The 17,775-nt window shown below is 39.6% G+C and overlaps 1 protein-coding gene across 4 annotated transcripts in view; it reads right to left on the reverse strand.

Annotated features, from left to right (window-relative positions):
• gramd1a (GRAM domain containing 1A) overlaps positions 1-17,775 on the reverse strand; it is a 121,501-nt gene that overhangs the window by 94,755 nt on the left and 8,971 nt on the right. Inside the window, exons 1-3 of one of the 4 annotated variants that reach the window (XM_061881910.1) lie at positions 15,833-15,934; positions 2,261-2,402; positions 1,888-2,005 (exon numbers count right to left, since the gene is read on the reverse strand). In XM_061881910.1, coding sequence (XP_061737894.1) covers positions 1,888-1,913 — 26 coding nt within the window. In that variant the 5' untranslated portion in view covers positions 1,914-2,005; positions 2,261-2,402; positions 15,833-15,934. Of the gene's footprint in view, positions 1-1,887; positions 2,008-2,260; positions 2,403-15,832; positions 15,935-17,775 lie in introns of those variants that run through there. The other 3 variants (XM_061881912.1, XM_061881911.1, XM_061881908.1) reach the window with 3 other exon arrangements.

Here is a 17,775-nt window from a genome sequence, read left to right on the forward strand (position 1 = left end):
TGCAAGGAATTTAGGGATTTCACCATCTACGGTCCGTAAAATCATCAAAAAGTTCAGAGAATCTGGCGAAATCACTGCACGTAAGCGATGATATTACAGACTTTTGATCCCTCAGGCGGTACTGCATCAAAAACTGACATCAGTGTGTAAAGGATATCACCACATGGGCTCAGGAACACTTCATAAAACCACTGTCAGTAACTACAGTTGGTCGCAACATCTGTAAGTGCAAGTTAAAACTCTACTATGCAAAGCCAAACCCATTTATCAACAATATCCTGAAACGTCCCCGGCTTGGCTGGGCCCAAGCTCACCTAAGATGGACTGATGGAAAGTGGAAAGGTGTTCTGTGGTCTGACGAGTCCACATTTCAAATTATATTTGGAAAAGGAGGACGTGGTGTCCTCCAGAAGAAAGAGGAAAATAATCATTCGGATTGTTACAGGTGCAAAGTTCAAAAGCCAGCATCTGTGATGGTATGGGGGTGTATTAGTGCCCAAGGCATGGGTAACTTACACATCTGTGAAGGCACCATTAATGCTGAAAGGTCCATACAGGTTTTGGAGCAACATATGTTGTCATCCAAGCAACGTTATCATGGACGCCCCTGCTTATTTCAACAAGACAAGTGTTACAACAGCGTGGCTTCGTAGTGAAAGAGTGCGGGTACTTTCCTGGCCCGCCTGCAGTCCAGACCTGTCTCCCATTGAGAATGTGTGATGCATTATGAAGCGTAAATTACGACAACAAGACCCCGGACTGTTGAACAATTTAAGCTGTACATTAAGCAAGAATGGTAAATAATTCCACTTTCAAAGCTTCAACAATTAGTTTCCTCAGTTCCCAAACGTTTATTGAGTGTTGTTCAAAGAAAAGGTGATGTAACACAGTGGCGAACATGCCCTTTCCCAACTACTTTGGCACGTGTTGCAGCCATGAAATTCTAGGTTAATTATTATTTGCAAAAACAATCAAGTTAAATAGTTTGAACATCAAATATCTTGTCTTTGTAGTGCATTCAATTGAATATGGGTTGAAAAGGATTTGCAAATCATTGTATTCCGTTTATATTTACATCTAACACAATTTCCCAACTCATATGGAAACGGGGTTTGTATCTATCTATCTATCTATCTATCTATCTATCTATCTACCTACCTATCTACCTACCTACCTACCTACCTACCTACCTACCTACCTACCTACCTACCTACCTACCTACCTACCTACCTACCTACCTACCTACCTATCTATCTATCTATCTATCTATCTATCTATCTATCTATCTATCTATCTATCTATCTATCTATCTATCTATCTATCTATCTATCTATCTATCTATCTATCTATCTATCTATCTATCCATCCATCCATCCATCCATCCATCCATCCATCCATCCATCCATCCATCCATCCATCCATCCATCCATCCATCCATCCATCCATCCTTATATTCAGGATCAAAAATAGAAGTTTCTGGATCACCGTTCGTCCCACAATAGTCTTTGTTGTCTCTCATCAAGTCTGCCATGATTAATAGCGTTGACTTTATTTAAAGGGAAAAGTGAACGTTGTGAAATTAATATTTAAAATGATCAAAATATGTAAATATCACATGTTATTATGAATGTTAATACATTACATATATACTTACAACGTGTATATAAAACCTTGATGGAGGTTTTCGGATGTTTTCAGAGCGCTTTATATGCGGAATAAAACAACTTCCACTGGGTCCATCATTAACTGACTCTTGCTAATGCTTATTTACGATTTGGAATGCATTAAAAAAAACATGTTTTCTTGTCTTACATAAGGCAAAATGGCAAAAAAAAAAAAAAAGGAAAGTGAAGTTCCCCTTTCAGCAAGTGTATGAATGGTCCTCACCTTCCTGCTGCAGCATCGCCCCACATGGCAGCGTGCACTGACTGTTATTGATGCCGTGCATCCTCTAAGAGATTAAATGTCTTCTTCTGGCCTGGCAGCCAACAACAGGTCACCTTGTCTGAAGGGGAGAATGCAAGACATAATGCAAACAAACAGCACAATAACGCACAAGACCGCAGTCATTGTCCACGTTGTTATGGTCCTGTGCGTGACAGCAGCATCTGATTAGGATAAATATTTATTTTGTAAAGTTAAACAGTAACATTTAGCATTTAAAAAAACATTTCTAGGTTTAGTGTTATCTGAATAATGCCGATTAGGCACTTTTTTCCAAGTCGCCAAAGTTCTTTCCAAAGCGTCTCCTTGCATTTACCTTCCCTGGGGGTCAGCAGCAGAATTCCTTCCAAGTCACGTTCACGTCCCTGCCAGGCATCTTTTTGGACCTCTGCTCAGAGCTGCATGGAGGGCTGAGGGTCCGGCTGCTCCGCCGGGGAGGACTGGAAACTGGATCTGTGCTAAAAATAAGAAAACATCAGCGGCAAGGAGAGGGAGGAGGCGTGTGTGCGCGCGTGCAGTTGCCTTGAATCCCCACCCAGCCCCCCTAAACTTCGTTGGTGTGCCCAAGGTTTTGATGTCACTCTCTCTCTCGACTGTTGTCATTATCGCTGGCAGGAAACTAGAAGGTTAAAAGTGGCAAGGACCACCCCTCCCTAACCCAATGAAGAGATCCAATATGTCATCACATGACATCAACCCTGACCCCCCCCCCCCCCCCCCCCCCCACACACACATTTTTGTATTTCTTACCTTCTTGGGACCTCCGAAAAACGCCTACCTTTTTTAGGACCACCCTTTCTAGATATATAAAGATTGGTATTTACAACATTATGCAAATATAAGAAAGCTTGTTGTGAAAAATAACAAGCTTTCTTATTATTAGGGATTTCACCATCTACGGTCCGTAAAATCATCAAAAAGTTCAGAGAATCTGGAGAAATCACTGCACGTAAGCGATGATTTTACAGACTTCTGATCCCTCAGGTGGTACTGCATCAAAAACCGACATCAGTGTGTAAAGGATATCACCCCATGGGCTCAGGAACACTTTCACAAGAAAAACAATTTCACAAGAAAAACTTAAAATTTTGGTAGTATTATAATAAAAGTTGTGATTTTACTCAGCGCAAGTCAAAATTTAACTAGAAATATTTAACATTTATGCAATATTATGATAAAAGTTAGAATTTTACTCAACAGTTGCAATTTTACACAAAAATATGTTGACATGTTGACAATTTTATGAAAAGAGTTGTAATTTTACTCGACAAAAGTAACAATTTTATCAGAACACTTAAACATTTTTGCACTATTATCATAATTATCGGAATTTTACTTTGCAAAATTATGATAAAAGTCATAATTTTACTCAAAAAATGTCAATATTTTCTAATGCCTGGCTTGTGATCGACTGACAGTCCACGATCGACGTAATGCCCACCCCTGCACGAGACTCTCTGGAACAGGGGTCACCAACCTTTTTGAAACCAAGAGCTACTTCTTGGGTACTGATTAATGCGAAGGGTTACCAGTTTGATACGCACTTAAATAAATTGCCAGAAATAGCCAATTTGCTCAATTTACCTTTAATAAATACATATATATATATATATATATATATATATATATATATATATATATATATATATATATATATATATATATATATATATATATATATATATATATATAAATAAATGGGTATTTCTGTCTGTCATTCCGTCGTACATTTTTTTTCCTTTTACGGAAGGTTTTTTGTAGAGAATAAATGATGAAAAAACATTTAATTGAACGATTTAAAAGAGGAGAAAACACGAAAAAAATGAAAATTAAATTTGGAAACATAGTTTATCTTCAATTTCGACTCTTTAAAATTCAAAATTCAACCGAAAAAAATGAAGAGAAAAACTAGCTAATTCGAATCTTTTTGAAAAAATAAAAAAAAGAATTTATGGAGCATTAATATTTTTTCCTGATTAAGATTAATTTTAGAATGTTGAAGTCTCATCTTAAAACTCATTTGTATACTCTAGCCTTTAAATAGACCTCCTTTTTAGACCAGTTGATCTGCCGCTTCTTTTCTTTCTCCTATGTCCCCCCCTCCCTTGTGGAGGGGGTCCGGTCCGATGACCATGGATGAAGTACTGACTGGCAGAGTCGAGACCCAGGATGGACCGCTCATCGGGACCCAGGATGGACCGCTCGCCTGTATCGGTTGGGGACATCTCTACGCTGCTGATCCGCTTCAGATGGTTTCCTGTGGACGGGACTCTCGCTGCTGTCTTGGAGCCACTATGGATTGAACTTTCACAGTATCATGTTGGACCCGCTCGACATCCATTGCTTTCGGTCCCCTAGAGGGGGGGGGTTGCCCACATCTGAGGTCCTCTCCAAGGTTTCTCATAGTCAGCATTGTCGCTGGCGTCCCACTGAATGTGAATTCTCCCTGCCCACTGGGTGTGAGTTTTCCTTGCCCTTTTGTGGGTTCTTCCGAGGATGTTGTAGTCGTAATGATTTGTGCAGTCCTTTGAGACATTTGTGATTTGGGGCTATATAAATAAACATTGATTGATTGATTGATTGATGACATGTTTTAAATAGGTTGAAATCCAATCTGCACTTTGTTAGAATATATAACAAATTGGACCAAGCTATATGTCTAACAACGACAAATCATTATTTCTTCTAGATTTTCCAAAACAAAAATTTTAAAAGAAATTCAAAAGACTTTGAAATAAGATTTAAATTTGATTCTACAGATTTCCTAGATTTGCCAGAATATTTTTTGGGGAATTTTAATCATAATAAGTTTGAAGAAATATTTCACAAATATTCTTCGTCGAAAAAACAGAAGCTAAAATGAAGGATTAAATTAAAATGTATTTATTATTCTTTACAATAAAAAAAAGTACTTGAACAAAAAAAATGGCAATCTTGTGACAAAATTAAAATGTATTTATTATTCTTTACAATAAAAAAAAAAGTACTAGAACAAAAAAATTGGCAATATGGTGACAAAAGTCAGACTTCTATTAGACAAATGTCACCATTTTGCATTAACAAGTGAAGTGAATTATATTTTATATAGCGCTTTTTTCTAGTGACTCAAAGCGCTTTACATAGTGAAACCCAATATTTAAGTTACATTTAAACCAGTGTGGGTGGCACTGGGAGCAGGTGGGTAAAGTGTCTTGCCCAAGGACACAACGGCAGTGACTAGGCTGGCAGAAGCGGGAATCGAACCTGCAACCCTCAAGTTGCTGGCCCGGCCACTCTACCAACCGAGCTATACCGATTTTGCATAAAAAAATAAATAGTTTTACATACAAATTTAATAATTTTACGAGAATACACAGTCAATTCGAAAAAATCTCTCCTTTTTGGGACCAGCCCAATTTTGATAGATTTCACCACCAGGGGTGCAAATTTTATCTCTATTTTTTGTTTTTAGTATTGTGCTTAAGGACGATGACAAAGGAGTCACGGACCGCAGATGGCCCCTGTGCCGCACTTTGGGCAACCGAGCTGTAGAAGCTTAACTGTTAATGGCCACTATAGTCTTAGTGCCGCATTGTATTTGTTCATCCAACGGTCACATATGGGACGCGGGTCGTATTACGTCAGCAACGGAAGTTGTAAAATCAGCTGTTCACCGGCCGGGTTTTTTCAGGTATGAATAGGGAAGTCCTTCTTTAGCTGCCGTCTGGTTTTATCATATATTGCTGCCTTTGCACCTGTCAATGTTTACTTTTGTATGCACATGAAATCAACAAAAAAATCCTGACTTTGGAGCAATGTTCACGGATTTTAGTATTTGGCTCTCTATTTAGATGCAAAGGTTTTCTGTATTTGGACCATGATTTATGTCCTAACTTGTTCACCTGTCCTCATATGAAAGGTATTTTTTCCTTGTGGGTGTCTCAAGAAGGGTAGAAATACAAGAACCCCCTCCCCTCTCCCCCCATACACACACAAAGTGACACTACGCATGTCATCCTATCGACTGTGTGCCTTTTTAATGTTTTTGAAGGCTATCAAGGCCTCTCAATGTGCCGTGTTTACTTTTGACCCTGCAAAACAAACATCAGTGTGTTTGATGTCTTCCACAACCTGAGGCCTGTTTTGTCAGCCCTGACTTTATTTGATTTTGTTTTATTTGCAATACACACAACCCTGGCAAAAAGCACTAGACCAGGGGTGCTCACATTTTTTCAAAATGCTGGCGGGCTACTTTTCAATAGACCAAGTCGAGGAGATCTACCTCATTCATATTTTTAATTTTTATTTATTTATTAAAGAGACATTTTTTTAACAAGTTAATGGTGTTTAATGATAATACAAGCATGTTTACCACATATAGATTAATTTCTTTCATGAAGACAAGAATATAAGTTGGTGTATTTGATTCTGATGACTTTGTCAGGCTTGCCCCTGTTTTAGTTTTTTCCTCTGCATTAGTCTGTTTCCTGTGTTTAGTATTTCCTGTCTTTTAGTTCCTGTCAAGTGCTCTTAATTTGTCAGCTTCCTGTCTTGTTCCCAGAGTAGTGTGTTCCTCCTCAAGTGTGTTTAGTATTTCCTGTCCTTAGTTCCTGTCTAGTGCTCTTGTTTTGTCAGCTTCCTGTCTTGTTCCCTGAGTGCTGTGTTCCCCCTCAGCTGCGGCTTATTGGCATCTGGCCACACCTGTTGCCAATCAGCCGGCCCCTATTTGTACCTCCTTTGTCTTGTGTCAGTTGCTGGATCATTGTATTGTCATTCGGACTTGTATTGTCGTTGTCACATATCACTCTTGTCGTGCTGCCTGTCGTTTTGTTACAGATACAACCTGTCATGGTACATTTTGTCCTGGTCGTCGTAGCGGTAAGCGGTTCCAGTTTTTCTGTTTGTTATCCTCTAGCTTCCATGCTAAAGTTCATTTTTGTTTTCTAGCTCCCAGTGCTATCTCCCTTAGTTTGTTATTCCGCCCACGTGCGTGCTTTTTCTTTGTTCTTTTTCTATTATTTATATTAAATCATGTCTTCAGATCTAATGCCTGCCTCCATCTCTGCATCTTGGGGTTCATCAACAAATACCCCTGACAGACTTGCAGTGATTGGAATCAGACAGTGGTGCTGATAACGTCCGCATTTTCAAATGGAGGGAAAAAAAAGTCCTCTTTTCTGTCCAATACCACATGAAAGTGGTTGGATTTGGCATCTCATTTGTCCAACTTGCATATTTGTTTTTAAACACTTTGTTATGAGAGTAGCATACGTGTGTGTGGCCCTTTAATGTGTTGACAGCAGGTGAGTGACGTCAGTGAGTGTGTTGGCGAGCGAGGAGAGGGAGCGGTCGCTGAGGGCGGGGGAGAAATACATTGGCTTCAAACGCCGTAGCTCGCTAGCTTTCTGAGACACTTATTTTGTTAGCACAGGCAGGATGAAGCAGGTCTTTTATGGTGAAGACAGGAACAATGCAGTCGGTCTTTAGAGTTTTGACAGCAGGTACGGCCCAAGAGTCTGTTGAAATAAAAAGTGTTTCTCTCCGTCTTATCAGTGATTGTTTTCTTAAATATGAGCTTGCAGCAGCCAGCGTCATCTCACAAGATCCCCAAGTGCCGAGAATGTCAAACAACTGACGAAAGTGAAGTCTTGGTATGATTGATGATTGCTCATTTTTATGTCTATTTTTTAATGCCTGGCTTGTGATCGACTGACACACCCTCCGAGATCGACGTAATGCCCACCCCTGTACTAGACTCTCTGGAATATACAAAAAAACACATTAGTTGTACTTCATTTTAACAACAATTTACTGTAAAACATGTCAACACTGTAATAAATGAAAATATAATTGCTCTTAATATCTATCGGTCAAATCGGATCACTTTGTTTCTCTTCAGTGAAGTGAGTGAATTATACTAATATAATGCTTTACATCGTGAAAGCCATAATCTACATCAGGGGTGGGCATTACGTCGATCGCGATCGACTGGTCGATCTCGGAGGGTGTGTCAGTCGATCTCAAGCCAGGCATTAAAAAATAGACATAAAAATGAGCAATCATCAATCATACCAAGACTTCACTTTCGTCAGTTGTTTGACATTCTCGGCACCCGAGGATCTTGTGAGATGACGCTGAATGCTGCGAGCTCATATTTAAGAAAAAAATCACTAACAGGGCGGACGCAGAGAAACACATTTTATTTCTAGAGACTCCGTACCTACTGTCAAAACTCTAAAGACCGACTGCACAGTTCCTGTCTTCACCATAAAAGACCTGTTTCATCCTGCCTGTGCTAACAAAATCAATCAATCAATCAATCAATGTTTACTTATATAGCCCTAAATCACTAGTGTCTCAAAGGGCTGCACAAACCACCACGACATCCTCGGTAGGCCCACATAAGGGCAAGGAAAACTCACACCCAGTGGGACATCGGTGACAATAATGACCCAGTGGGACGTCGGTGACAATAATGACTATGAGAACCTTAGAGAGGAGGAAAGCAATGGATGTCGAGCGGGTCTAACATGATACTGTGAAAGTTCAATCCACAATGGATACAACACAGTCGCGAGAGTCCAGTCCAAAGAGGATCCAAGACACAGCAGCGAGAGTCCCGTTCACAGCGGAGCCAGCAGGAAACCATCCCAAGCGTAGGCGGACCAGCAGCGCAGAGATGTCCCCAGCCGATACACAGGCGAGCAGTACATGGCCACCGGATCGGACCGGACCCCCTCCACACGGGAGAGTGGGACATAGAAGAAAAAGAAAAGAAACGGCAGATCAACTGGTATAAAAAGGGAGTCTATTTAAAGGCTAGACTATACAAATGAGTTTTAAGGTGAGACTTAAATGCTTCTACTGAGGTGGCATCGCGAACTGTTACCGGGAGGGCATTCCAGAGTACTGGAGCCCGAACGGAAAATGCTCTATAGCCCGCAGACTTTTTTTGGGCTTTGGGAATCACTAATAAGCCGGAGTCCTTTGAACGCAGATTTCTTGCCGGGACATATGGTACAATACAATCGGCAAGATAAGATGGAGCTAGACCGTGTAGTATTTTATACGTAAGTAGTAAAACCTTAAAGTCACATCTTAAGTGCACAGGAAGCCAGTGCAGGTGAGCCAGTACAGGCGTAATGTGATCAAACGTTCTTGTTCTTGTCAAAAGTCTAGCAGCCGCATTTTGTACCAACTGTAATCTTTTAATGCTAGACATGGGGAGACCCGAAAATAATACGTTACAGTAGTCGAGGCGAGACGTAACAAACGCATGGATAATGATCTCAGCGTCTTTAGTGGACAGAATGGAGCGAATTTTAGCAATGTTACGGAGATGAAAGAAGGCCGTTTTAGTAACGCTTTTAATGTGTGCCTCAAAGGAGAGAGTTGGGTCGAAGATAATACCCAGATTCTTTACCGTGTCGCCTTGTTTAATTGTTTGGTTGTCAAATGTTAGAGTTGTATTATTAAATAGAGTTCGGTGTCTAGCAGGACCGATAATCAGCATTTCCGTTTTTTTGGCGTTGAGTTGCAAAAAGTTAGCGGACATCCATTGTTTAATTTCATTAAGACACGCCTCCAGCTGACTACAATCCGGCGTGTTGGTCAGCTTTAGGGGCATGTAGAGTTGGGTGTCATCAGCATAACAGTGAAAGCTAATACCGTATTTGCGTATGATGTCACCTAGCGGCAGCATGTAGATGCTGAAGAGTGCAGGGCCAAGGACCGAACCCTGGGGAACTCCACACGTTACCTTAACGTAGTCCGAGGTCACATTGTTATGGGAGACACACTGCATCCTATCAGTAAGATAAGAGTTAAACCAAGACAGGGCTAAGTCTGACATACCAATTCGTGTTTTGATACGTTCTAATAAAATATTATGATCGACGGTATATATAAGAGTCTCAGAAAGCTAGCGTGCACAAGCTAGCAAGCTACGGAGTTTGATGCCAATGTATTTCTCCCCCGCCCTCAGCGACCGCTTTCTCACTTGCTTGCCCACCCGCACACTCACTGACGTCACTCACCTGCTGCCAGACATTAAAGGGCCACACACATATGCTACTCTCATAACAAAGTGTGTAAAAACGAGTATGCAAGTTGGACAAATGAGATGCCAAATCCAACCGCTTTCATGTGGTATTGGACAGAAAGGAGGACTTTTTTTTTCCCTCTATTTGAAAATGCGGACGTTATCAGCACCACTGTCTAATTCCAATCAATGCAAGTCATCAGAATCAGGTAATACACCAACTTATATTCTTGTCTTCATGAAAGAAAGGAATCTATGTGTGTTAAACATACTTGTATTATCATTAAACACCATTAACTTGTTAACAAAAATGTCTCTTTCATAAATAAATAAATATAAATTATAAATAGGAATGAGGTAGATCTCCTCGACTTGGTCAATTGAAAAGTAGCTCGCCTGCAGAAAAAGTGTGAGCGCCCCTGATCTACATCTTCAAGCTACATTTAAAACAGCGTGGGTGGCACAGCGAGCATGTGGCTAAAGTTTCCCTCCCAAGGATGGCGGAAGAAGGAACGAAATCTGGAATATATGCAATCTACTACTTTATTGTATGTGATATATGACATCTATTACATTGTTGTATGTGATATATGACATCTATTACATTGTTGTATGTGATATATGACGTATTTTACATTGTTGTATGTGAAATATGACATCTATTACATTGTTGTATGTGATATATGACATCTACTACATTGTTGTATGTGATATATGACATCTATTACAATGTTTTATGTGATATATGACATCTATTACGATGTTGTATGTGATATATGACATCTATTACAATGTTGTATGTGATATATGACATCTATTACAATGTTGTATGTTATATATGACATCTACTACATTGGTTTATGTGATATATGACATCTATTACATTGTTGTATGTGATATATGACATCTAACATGTCTAACTGGGTAGCACCTTGTCACGCATGGGCAACATCGACGAGGAAGTCACGCATAGGATAGCGCATGGAAGTGCTGCATTCGGCCGACTCCGCAGTTCTGTCTGGGAGCGCAGAGGGCTAAGCCTACGGACCAAACTAAAGGTCTACCGTGCTGTTGTCCTACCCGCCCTGCTGTATGCCTGTGAGACCTGGACTGTATACAGCCGGCATGCTAAAAAACTTAACGCCTTCCACATGAGATCCCTCAGGAAGCTGCTCAATATCAGTTGGCAGGACAAGATCCCAGACACTGAGGTCCTCCACAGGGCTGAGATGGAGAGCATCTGTGCCATCCTCAAGCGTTCCCAGCTGAGATGGGCTGGCCATGTCTGCCGTATGTCAAACGAACGCCTACCAAAAATGCTTCTTTACGGTGAACTGCACCATGGAAAGCGCTCACGCGGCGGACAGCGGAAACGCTTTAAGGACACCCTAAAAACCAGTCTCAAGGGCTGTGGTCTGGACCCAGAGACCTGGGAAGCCGTTGCCCAACACCGTCCAAACTGGCGCTCTGCAGTCTGGCATGGTGTAGCAGACTTTGAGGAAAAACGGATCCATAAAGCCGAACAGAAGCGACAGCTCCGCAAGACAAGAGACTGTTCAATCAATCAATCAATGTTTATTTATATAGCCCCAAATCACAAATGTCTCAAAGGACTGCACAAATCATTACGACTACAACATCCTCGGAAGAACCCACAAAAGGGCAAGGAAAACTCACACCCAGTGGGCAGAGAGAATTCACATCCAGTGGGACGCCAGTGACAATGCTGACCTTGGAGAGGACCTCAGATGTGGGCAACCCCCCCTCTCTAGGGGACCGAAAGCAATGGATGTCGAGCGGGTCTAACATGATACTGTGAAAGTTCAATCCATAGTGGCTCCAACACAGCCGCGAGAGTTCAGTTCAAGCGGATCTAAGACAGCAGCGAGAGTCCCGTCCACAGGAAACCATCTCAAGCGGAGGCGGATCAGCAGCGTAGAGACGTCCCCAACCGATACAGGCGAGCGGTCCATCCTGGGTCCCGACGAGCGGTCCATCCTGGGTCTCGACTCTGGACAGCCAGTACTTCATCCATGGTCATCGGACCGGACCCCCTCCACATGACATCTATTACGATTTTGTATGTGATATATGACATTTACTACATATTTGTATGTGATATATGACATCTATTACATTGTTGTATGTATTATATGACATCCATTACGTTGCTGTAATGTGATATATGACACCTATTACTTTGTTGTATGTGATATATGAGCTCAATTACGTTGTTGTATGTTATATATGACATCTATTACAATGTTGTATATGATATATAACATTTACTACATTGTAGTATGTGATATATGACATTAACCACATTTTTGTATGTGATATATGACATCTATTACATTGTTGTATGTGATATATGACATCTATTACATTGTTGTATGTGATATATGACACCTATTATTTTGTTGTATGTGATATATGACACCTATTATGTTGTTGTATGTGATATATAACATCTATGACGTTGTTGTACGTCATGTATGACATCTAATATGTTGTTGTATGTGATATATGACATCTAATATGTTGTTTTATGTAAAATATGACACCTATTGTCAAGACTTGTACTTGGATTTGTTTTGCTTCTTCTACGCAGAGCATGATTGGCACGAGCCAGACGTGAATGTAAGTACAGGTTTAATTTATTTAACACTATAATTCAAAACAGAAAAACAAAAGGCGCGCACAGTGGCAGAGAATAAACTAGACTATAATGAAAAAACAAACAGCACAATGGCATGACGATATACAAAGGAACAAAATATACTAACTGTGGCACAAAACAAACCAAAAACTTACGTGGTATAGACTGAATAACAAACAGCCTGGCAAGGCATGAAGGTAGATGAGGGACAGGTATGTGCGTGGTCATGAGGGTAGGTCGGTAGGTAAAGTTGCCAGGACGAGGACAGAAACAGAATGGTTTACATAATGACTATGATGATGATTACTAAGAGGTGTGAGGCTGAGAACAGGGGCGTGACTTGGAGACCAAGTGGAAACTAATGAGTAACTTAACAAACAGCCTGGCAAGGCATGAAGGTAGATGAGGGACAGGTATGTGCGTGGTCATGAGGGTAGGTCGGTAGGTAAAGTTGCCAGGACGAGGACAGAAACAGAATGGTTTACATAATGACTATGATGATGATTACTAAGAGGTGTGAGGCTGAGAACAGGGGCGTGACTTGGAGACCAAGTGGAAACTAATGAGTAACTTAACAAACAGCCTGGCAAGGCATGAAGGTAGATGAGGGACAGGTATGTGCGTGGTCATGAGGGTAGGTCGGTAGGTAAAGTTGCCAGGACGAGGACAGAAACAGAATGGTTTACATAATGACTATGATGATGATTACTAAGAGGTGTGAGGCTGAGAACAGGGGCGTGACTTGGAGACCAAGTGGAAACTAATGAGTAACTATGGAAACCAAACAAACCAGGAAGTGCAAAACGCCAGAACTGAATGTCCAAAAAAGCAAAACATAACATGACCAAACATAACAAAAACACAACATAGTCCACGGGCGTGACACCTATTATATTGTTGTATGTAATATATAAATAAATAAATGGGTTGTACTTGTATAGCGCTTTTCTACCTTCAAGGTACTCAAAGCGCTTTGACACTACTTCCACATTTACCCATTCACACACACATTCACACACTGATGGAGGGAGCTGCCATGCAAGGCGCCAACCAGCACCCATCAGGAGCAAGGGTGAAGTGTCTTGCTCAGGACACAACGGACGTGACGAGGTTGGTTCTAGGTGGGATTTGAACCAGTGACCCTCGGGTTTTGCTCAGCCACTCTCCCATCTATTACATTGTTTTATGTGTTATATGACATCTACTACGTTGTTGTATGTGATATATGACATCTATTACATTGTTGTATGTGATATATGACATCTATTACTTTGTTGTATGTGTTATATGACATCTATTACATTGTTTTATGTGTTATATGACATCTACTACGTTGTTGTATGTGATATATGACATCTATTACATTGTTGTATGTGATATATGACATCTATTACATTGTTGTATGTGATATATGACATCTATTATGTTGTTGTATGTGATATATGACATCTACTACGTTGTTGTATGTGATATATGACATCTATTACATTGTATGTGATATATGACATCTATTACATTGTTGTATGTGATATATGACATCTATTACGTTGTTGTATGTGATATATGACATCTATTACATTGTTGTATGTGATATATGACATCTATTACTTTGTTGTATGTGTTATATGACATCTATTACATTGTTGTATGTGATAAATGAAATTTATAAAAATTACAAAAATGTAATTATTACGGGGCAGATATGTGTTTTTGAGCAAGGGGAAATAACAGCACTCATCAAATTTTGTTTATTGATTGCGCTGAGATTTGTCAAAAGCGTTATATGTGCTGTTGTGTTTGCACTTTTACTCGCAGTGTGAATGTTTGCTGTCAAATAATTAATTTGAGTCCATGCTGATAAAAGTTCATGTCGGTTTAATTTTGAGTCGCATGTATGAATGGTTGATATCTGGGCCACATGGTGACACTCTAATTGCTGTGATCTCAGAGGAAAAGTCCAAAATATCCAACCAAGGGCCTGATCTACTAAAGGTGTGTCTGCACTAAAACACGTGTAAACCTGATAGCACACGCAAAACGTGTGCAAAGTGGATTTTATCTGTTAAGTGAGCAGAATAATCCATTTTGCGTCTCTGTCTTCAATAATATGCTGAGTATATGCTGATCATCAAAACGGCCACGATACTGGGAGGAGAAAATGCTAATTTAACGTGATTTATCAACACTCATCGCCGTTTTGTGAGCACTATTTAGCGTTTTACTTAGGATGTGTCAGAAGGACGCGCAAGCTGACAGTTATGCAGGTCAGAAATAAAATAGTAAAAATATTTGGCATTTTGTCTATTCAGCAATTTCCTTTTATAATTTTATAGCTGCTGGATGACGTAAGTGGCTGATGAAACCAAATTTAATGCGTTTTGGAGTAATTACATTTTTTTTTTAATGACGTTCGTTTTTCCCCCCACTTAGAATATATAATAATAGTGACTTATATTTATATAGCGCTTTTCTCTAGTGACTCAAAGCGCTTTACATAATGAAACCCAATATCTAATTTACATTTAAACCAGTGTGGGTGGCGCTGAGAGCAGGTGGGTAAAATGTCTTGCCCAAGGACACAACAGCAGTGACTAGGATGGCGGAAGCGGGAATCGAACCTGCAACCCTCAAGTTGCTGGCACAGCCACTCTACCAACCGAGCTATGCAATAAAACATTTCTTATATGAAAGAACATTTTTAAGTATGCAGCTAGGAACATGATAACATGAATATGCAGTAAATGATAATAATAACAACAACAACGATAATAATAATAATAATAATTTATATAGCGTTTTTCTAGACATGCTTCACAAAGAAGTGGGAAACCATCATTCATTCACTCCACATTCACACCAATGTGGTGGTAAGCTACATTTGTGGCCACAGCTGCCCTCGGATAGACTGACAGAAGCGTGGAAGTGGAAGCAAAAGTTTGCGCCGATGGCCACTAACTATTATTTATTCACCAGTGTGAGGGCAAGGGGTGAAGTGTCCTGCCCAAGGACACAACGGCAGTGATTTGGATGGCAAGAGGTGGGGAGCGAACCTGCTCTACCCATCACACCATGCTGGCACCGTAAATGAGTGTCTCCCTGGTGACGCTCCATATAGTACATGAGACTCGCAGTACCGCTAATAGTACACGGTATTTTTTAGATTGCATGTGTAATCTATGAAATAGCTATAGTCTTCAAGAGGTACTCACCTGAAATGGTTTTTACTTCACAGGTGTGCTTGAAGCTCGTTGAGAGAATGCCAAGAGTGTGCGAAGCAGTAATCAGAGCAAAGGGTGGCTATTTTGAAGAAACTAGAATACAAAACATGTTTTCAGTTATTTCACCTGTTTTTGTTAAGTAACTCCACATGTGTTCATTCATAGTTTTGATGTCTTCAATGACAATCTACAATGTAAATAGTCATGGAAATAAAGAAAACACATTGAATGAGGAGAAAGGGTGTCCAAACTTTTGGCCTGTACTGTGTATGTATGTATACATGTATGTATGTATGTATGTATGTATGTATGTATGTATGTATGTATGTATGTATGTATGTATGTATGTATGTATGTATGTATGTATGTATGTATGTATGTATGTATGTATGTATGTATGTATGTATGTATGCATGTATGTATGTATGTACTGTGTATGTATGTATGTATGTATGCATGTATGTATGTATGTACTGTGTATGTATGTATGTATGTATGTATGTATGTATGTATGTATGTATGTATGTATGTATGTATGTATGTATGTATGTATGTATGTATGTATGTATGCATGTATGCATGCATGTATGCATGCATGTATGTATGTATGTATGTATGTATGTATGTATGTATGTATGCATGTATGTATGTACTGTATGTACTGTGTATGTATGTATGTATGTATGTATGTATGTATGCATGTATGTATGTATGTATGTATGCATGCATGTATGTATGTATGTACTGTGTATGTATGTATGTATGTATGTATGTATGCATGTATGTATGTATGTATGTATGTATGTATGCATGCATGCATGTATGTATGTATGCATGCATGCATGCATGTATGTATGTATGTATGTATGTATGTATGTATGTATGTATGTATGTATGTATGTACTGTGTATGTATGTATGTATGTATGTATGTATGTATGTATGCATGTATGTATGTATGTATGCATGTAATTATGTATGTATGTATGTATGTATGCATGTATGTCTACATATTAATATTAACTGATATAATTGGATAATAAGAGTATGTGAAAGTTTGACTCCTACCTTGTTTACTTCCTTGACGACCTCTTTTAAAGTGTTGTAATCAGTCAGAAATATCAAGCAGCTAAAATGTGCCAAACATGGATAAGTGTGCAGAGAGTGTTTTGCATTTTTCCCATCATGCATTGCAGGGGATTTAAATTGGTGTCATTTAGAATGTTTTATGATGTGTGGGCATTTTTTTTTTTTACAATATCCACAGAAATTGGTTAGCGGGTTGTGTCATGTGTGATCGTGTGTGTTGACATTTTGTATTAGTTGGATTTTTTTTCTATTTTGCACTATGACTAGGGAAGGTTGTTTGCATTGAGTCGTATAAATCAATGCTGTCCATGATCGCATTCAACAATTAAAGTGTTGCGATCCGTGTCTCGGATCTTCAAATATTGTTTATTTTTCCGTCTTTGTTCTCATTCTCCGTCTGATCCGTTTATTTCCCGTTTAGTCCATCACCATGGTAACTTATTAGTTTCAGCTGTTACTCCCGGTTCCTGCACACCTGTTCTCTGCTAATTACCTTCCCTTTATAAGCCAGCCTCTTCTGTTTATTCTTTCTGGGACTCTAATTTGCTCACATGCAACAAGTAACGTCAGGTATGTTTTTCTCGCTAGCTCATTAGCTAAGCCACTTTGTTGTCATCTTTAGCTCACATGCTAATCATCTTTGTTTTCATTTTTTGTGCCATCGTGCCAAATCTTAGTTCTTTATATTTCCTAGCTTTCACGCTAGCGTCTTTTGTTTCCATTTTTATTAGCTCCAGTGTTTTTGTTCAGAGCTCACTTTTTGTTAATACATTTCTTAGATCTTACCTTTGTTGTGTTCTTCGTTTGACGCATCCTCGAGGGAATCGAACCCGGTACCACAATGCC

This window comes from Nerophis ophidion, linkage group LG21 (genome assembly GCF_033978795.1).
Source record: "Nerophis ophidion isolate RoL-2023_Sa linkage group LG21, RoL_Noph_v1.0, whole genome shotgun sequence".
NCBI classification, from domain to species: domain Eukaryota; kingdom Metazoa; phylum Chordata; class Actinopteri; order Syngnathiformes; family Syngnathidae; genus Nerophis; species Nerophis ophidion.